The 6,234-nt window shown below is 32.2% G+C and overlaps 1 protein-coding gene across 2 annotated transcripts; it reads left to right on the top strand.

Annotated features, from left to right (window-relative positions):
- The first annotated feature begins 1,553 nt into the window (after positions 1-1,553).
- Positions 1,554-6,079, top strand: LOC129446505 (cyclin-dependent kinase 2-associated protein 1). Of its 2 annotated transcripts, none has more exons than XM_055207636.2 (4): positions 1,554-1,730; positions 4,927-5,018; positions 5,143-5,269; positions 5,367-6,079. In XM_055207636.2, exons 1-4 carry the CDS (start codon positions 1,676-1,678, stop codon positions 5,432-5,434), a joined length of 342 nt encoding a protein of 113 aa, XP_055063611.1. In that variant the 5' UTR covers positions 1,554-1,675; the 3' UTR covers positions 5,435-6,079. The 2 variants fall into 2 exon arrangements, with proteins under 2 accessions (XP_055063611.1, XP_055063612.1); XM_055207637.2 differs by having other exon boundaries at positions 1,572-1,673.
- Positions 6,080-6,234: the final 155 nt, after the last annotated feature.

The raw sequence follows: 6,234 nt of genomic DNA, 5'->3' as shown, positions 1-6,234 counted from the left end.
CTACTCTAAATATATCAAATATGTATTTATCATTAGGAATATCTGTTGCTAAGGACTTAATTTGGACAACTTTAAAGGCGATTTTGTCAATATTTTGATTTTTGCACTCTCAGATTCCAGATTTTCAAAGTTTTATCTCGGCAAAATATTGTCCTATCCTTACAAATCATACATCAATGGAAAGCTTATTTATTTAGATATCCTGATATAAAAAATGTACCCTTATGACTGGTTTTGTGGTCACACATCGGGTCTAAGGTTAACAAACCTGACTGAGGGCGGTGGGCCGAATTGAAAGTTGATTCTCATTTATATTTTCTAATATTTGTAAAAAAAAAAATAAGCAAACATTACTCTGTTTATGCATAAATAATGCAGTTTTATTTTCAAAGGCAACTCATTTTGCCAATTAATTTTTTTGTCTATGTGCCACTGCCTCGACCTCTCCATTATTAGCCTATAGTACCAGAGTTCGTTGAGTTTCGTGATGCAGGGCTCCAGACTGCATTTTGCCACCAAAATTTGGGAGTGTGATGTGACTGAATTTGAAACAGCACATTGTACTTTCTGCATCTATCATGAAAGTATGTATTAGTAATGCAGTGGAAATGAGTAGAAATGTGAATATTTGGTTAGCATGTTGATTTACGTTGTGTGCCCCTAAATTTTCAGTCGGGGGCCACTGTGCGCTCCTAGTGAAAAAAGTTAGTCTGGAGCCCTGTGATGCATGCTACACCTTCAACTATGCATGTATATGAAAAAAATTCACCTTAATTCCTTGGATTTAATTTACATTTTTGTAATGTAAAAATAAAACAAAAAAAGGTAACATTTTAGGTAGAAATATGAACATCTGCGTCAATGACTTTTCTCCTTTTTCCTTATCTCACATAGCATGACGGGCCAAATTAAAGGACATTTTTGGCCCTAGTTTGTGCACCTCTGACCTATACGGTAAAATGTCAGCTAAGTTCAAAGACTCATTTTGCTTCTCGATGAATTTGAGTTCACATCCAGCACATTTAATCTTTTTGATCTTTATTGTACTTTTTGATGTGTGTAATATAGTAATTTTGAAATCTGCTGTGAATTCAATTTTGAAATGATACACTGTACCACATTTTTAGTTTAAAATCTGATATTAAAAAACAGTGTTTATTGTATGTGTGTAACAACATAAACGCTTAAAAGTATAAAACAATAAGTATATAAATGCAAGTATTTACAGCTAAATGTGTTTTATGCAATTAGCATATTATTATTATTCTAAAACAATGAGGCATTTAACATTAATTAAAAATATAAATTATGAAAATGTGTGATATGGTCACAAATCATTGTAAAAGTATATTTATTACATCATATATGTATTATACTTTATAGATAAAGGACAGTGTGATTTTTTTCATATTTTTATTAAAAGATTTTCAAGTTTCCTCACTTGTCACTTTTGATGATGCTGTAAAGTATTGATGATTTTATTAATAATATTGTGTTAATTGTCTTTGTGATGTTAATGATGGACAGTATTGTGTGTGTGTGTGTGTGTGTCATGAGGAGTGACGCGGCCATATTTGCCGGTGCCGCTCCGCTGTAAACAAAAAGTGTCTGGCAGACGGACGCTCCGCTGATTTTAGGGACATTTTTATTTCTCTCGTTTATTATCTCTTCAGGTATGTCTTACAAGCCCAATCCCCATCAACACCTTCCGGGAACTTCAGGGAACCAAGGTATGGCGAAAAAGCGCGGAAAACTCTCTGTCTTGAGTGTATTTGGTCGAACGTAAGCACTGGCGTGAGAGAGAATACCTGAAGAACAGTCGTGTGTAGTTTTTGTCCAGTATAATCGCTATAGGGTCAGATACTTCACATCCGCCATTATTACAAGTGAAAAAAACGCGTTCCTCGCTTCGGCCGGGTTAAATATCGCCGTGCGGTGGATGTTCGGGTCCTTTCCGAGGTTCTCGCGTCGCGTCGTGGCCGGATGGGTTTGGGTGCAGGCCTCTAGATTGTGATAAAAATGAATCCTTTTAGCGGCTAAGATCAAGCCCGTGCCGTTCCCTCCATGATTGTCTCTCGGGTTGTTGATTGATCGGAGTCAGACGTGCAGTGTAGTCCGGCTCTTCAATGACGCCTAGCGGGGACGTGTGGTACTGCACTGTGGAGTCACGGGGACATTTCCTCTCTCTATTTATGCTCATAAAAAAACACAGAAACACTTTTTGACAACGATTTCGACGTTGGAACATAATACATTAAAGGAATGACGCAAAATGCAAGAAAGAAAAAAAGAGGCGTTGCAAAATTATTTGCAAAAAATGAAACATTTTGAGAATTAGGTCACTTAAGCATGGGTGGTCTGTGGTGGTTTTACTGGGGTCCTCCAAATATTGTTTGAATGCAAACCAATTTTGGGGGGAAAATGAAATTAGATATCAAATGAAAATGCAATAGGATAATAATTCAAACTAGAAAACTAAAGATCCCAAGTTCCAACTATAAAATCTATTTAGTTGAATTAAAATGCTTAGTTGTGTGCCAAAAATTATTATTTTAATATCTTTGTAACCTATACCATCATAAAATGTGTGTTATAAATAATAATAAACCCGGCCAATTGATAAAAATAAAGATGGTGAAGTGTGGTACTGCACTGTGGAGAGGGACATTTCCTCTCTCTATTTATGCTCATAAAAATACAAAAAACACTTTTATTGACAACGATTTAAAAAAGGAACATAACAAGAAATTAAAGGAATAATGCAAAATGCAAAAAAAGAAAAGAAAATAGAGGCGTTGCATAATTAATTTTAAAAATTTACATTTTGATAATTAAGTCACTATCTTTAACAGGGGTCTGTGGTGGTTTTACTTGGGTCCTCCAAATATTGTTTGAATGCAAACCATTTTTTATTTTTTTGAGAAGAATGAAATTAGATATCTAATAAAAATGCATTAATAGGTTAATAATTAAAACTTGAAAAATAAAGAGCACAACGTTTCCACGATAAAATCTATTCAGTTGAATTACAATGCTATATAGTGCGCCAAAAATTTATATTTTAATATCTGCGTAACCTAACCATTTAAGTATACAACCAACAAAGTATGTGTTTAAATAAAAATAAATCCAGTCTTAATTTGATACATGTACTAGGGGTCCCTGCTCCTCCTCTCTACATTAAGGGGCCCTTGGCCTAAAAAAAAGGTTTAAGACCTTTGCAATAAAGAAAGATTTGCAAACAGAAGTTTTTAAAGCTGTTTAGTTTTTAAGACAATGTAATTGATGTAAGGTATTCCTCAAATATGCTTGTAACCAGTGTTGGGTGTAACGAGTTTCTAAGTAATTAGTTGCCGTAATTTAATTACTTTTCCCTCTTATTTTTCCTGTAATTTAATTATAGTTACTTCTAAAGTAATATTGAACTCAATACTGTGTATGGAATGTTAAACAATTATGTTAATAATGCAATAGTCGATTTAACCTAAAAATTTAAAGGGGACATTTCACAAGACTTTAAGATGTGCCGTGGTTGGATAGTGCAGATAGGGGTGGTATATTTCCCCTTCTGACATCACAAGGGTAACCAAATTTATTTTTTTCATGATATGTCCCCTTTAAAGTTAAAGTGCATGTTTTTTATGTATTTGTCTTACTTTAAATACTTTGGTGATTTAATTAGAATAATGGTAACACTTTAGTTTCCAATTCTCACTATTAACTGGTTGGTTATTAGCATTAATATTACTGATATATTACAACTTGGCTGTTTATTAATACTTAAATAGCACATATTAATGCCTGATTCTGCAAAACCTTATTCTACATTTTTAGCCCTCCCCATTTCTATCAATACTTAAAATTACAACTACTTTACTAAGTATTAATAAGCAGTTGGAGTATATTGAGGCAAAGTAGTTAGTTAATAGTAAGAATTGGACCCTAAAATGTAACCAGATTTATGTAATTTTATATTTATTTTATATTAATTATTTGAGCCGTTTCAAGCCATCCTTGTATCATTTACGAAATAGGATTTAGAAAGTAATTCGTAATAAGTAAAGAAATACTTTTTAAGAGTAATTTGTATAGTAATCTAATTACATCATTGATGATGTAATTAGTAACTAGTAATTAATTAGTTACTAACACTGCTTGCAACATACATATTATAAAATTAATTAATAAAGAATTACCCACTCGTTCTATTTAAAAAGTTTTTTTTTTTAAATAAATGTGAATTTTTATGAATGGGAAACTTAACAAGCAACAAATTTTGATAACTTACAGAAAACAATGTTGTTATTTTTTTTTAAGTACATCATACTCATCAAAGCCCAGTACTACTTCCTTATAAAGTCTAATAAATATTAAAATATCCTGCCAAAGATAGTGTAAACAAAAGATGAGCAATTATGATTCTTAAGGTTTACCACAAAAAGACATCTTTTTCAAACTTTCATGTAATAATTTGCATGGTAAAACTAGTGAATTTGTTTAAAAGAAACCTGTTTAACTGTGTTAGATACTTTTTTTTGGAAACATCCAATGCAAATAATAAACCCAAGATGGTATAACAAACTGTTGAAATAATCCATATATCTCCCTTTATTCTTAAATGTGATCATATATCAGGTCAGAGGTTTAAGTCACAGTCAAAATTGATGTATGCTTGAATTCACTTTGGACGATTGCTTATGTCACACACGATGTACATGGTCAATGTTGCATATAGACAGTTATGTACTTTATTTTATTTTTTGAGAGGAAAGATCATAGACCAAAATGCAATTGCAGTTAAATGCTCAATATAATTGAAAAACATTTGAATGCAGTGGTTATCTAACAAAGACATACGGTCATATATTTGTACATATGTGTTTCATAAAGTGTTTATTAAAGTCTATTTTTGGGTTACTTTTACAGGAGGCATTCCCTCTCCGTCTTCTATGGCAACAGTACAGTCATACAAACCAATTTTAAATGACTTTGGACCACCATCACTGGGGTTCCCACAGGTACATTTTAAATGATGACATTTTTGTCCTGCAAAAAATTACATTCTTTTTAAAATATAAAATAAAATAAAATATCAAATAATTGATTCCAATGTCTTTTTTATTTCCGACGTATAATGTTCAGGGACCAAACGGTAACCAAGTACCCCAGAGTAAATATGCTGAACTTCTTGCCATTATTGAGGAACTTGGGAAGGAAATAAGACCAACGTATGCAGGGAGTAAAAGTGCAATGGAACGACTTAAAAGAGGTTTGCATTTTTTTTTTATAATTATTATTCCCTTAAATGCACTGATGTTTAATATTGTAGCCTGCTAACTGTACTTTGCTTTTGTTTTGTGTTGAAGGTATCATTCATGCGAGAGGGCTTGTTCGGGAATGTCTGGCAGAAACAGAACGTAACGCGAGATCCTAGCCCTTAAATTAGTTTTTTAATCCATACAGCAAAAAGAACTGTGTCTTCTTAAACCCTTTCACATGGGAATCATGCATGCCTTTCCTTTGACGGGGGATAAAACAATCAAACAATGGAGCATTTATGTTACGAATTTTCTTATGTGGCTTTGAGGGAAAACAAGACTCGGAGATCATATCTCTTGATTTATAAATGCTGACATTTGGAACTGTTGCCACTTATTTTTATTTTTATTTTTTTTAGATATTTTATTATCTATCTTGTTTTTGTTTTTTGACCACATAGTATCTGAAGTAAAGTTTAAATAAGCAAAAATGCATGCAACCAGATTATAGGTCCCAAATTAGACACTTGCATGGCTTTTACAGGTTTAGACTAGATATGTGCTTTTAGAAATAGGTCTCAGGATACGTTATAAGGTATTTTCTCATTGGTCCCAATAATGGATAGGTAAGTTTTCTTTTATTTGGGGAGATACTGAAAAGTAGTAGTATTAGTGTTGCCATCATGTTCGTCTTTATTTGTATTTATTACCTTGTGTAATAAAATGTATTTTCATGTAAAGACAAAAAAGTCACACTTTGGAATTTTGTATATCTGTCAATAAATATGACATGCATTGTGTATTAAACGTTTTTGATTGTTGACTTGTTTGTTTTGTATAAAATTACTACTTTTATATTAATTTATTACGAAAGTGATGGTTTCCACCAATAGTTACTTATCTTAAAGGGATAATTCACCCAAAAATGGACACAAAGGAAGATATTTTGAGAAATGTTTGTAATCAAACCGTTTGT

The sequence above is a fragment of the Misgurnus anguillicaudatus genome, chromosome 12 (assembly GCF_027580225.2).
Source record: "Misgurnus anguillicaudatus chromosome 12, ASM2758022v2, whole genome shotgun sequence".
NCBI lineage: Eukaryota > Metazoa > Chordata > Actinopteri > Cypriniformes > Cobitidae > Misgurnus > Misgurnus anguillicaudatus.
The sequence above is the reverse complement of the archived record's forward strand: the minus strand, read 5'-3'. Positions and strand labels throughout refer to the sequence as shown.

Excerpts from the sequence above, each read along its gene's own strand:
- LOC129446505 (XM_055207636.2), top strand. The coding sequence starts at position 1,676 with ATGTCTTACAAGCCCAATCCCCATCAACACCTTCCGGGAACTTCAGGG. Across the intron at positions 5,019-5,142 it reads CATCACTGGGGTTCCCACAG|GGACCAAACGGTAACCAAGT; the intron begins GTACATTTTAAA and ends TATAATGTTCAG. Across the intron at positions 5,270-5,366 it reads AATGGAACGACTTAAAAGAG|GTATCATTCATGCGAGAGGG; the intron begins GTTTGCATTTTT and ends TTTGTGTTGAAG.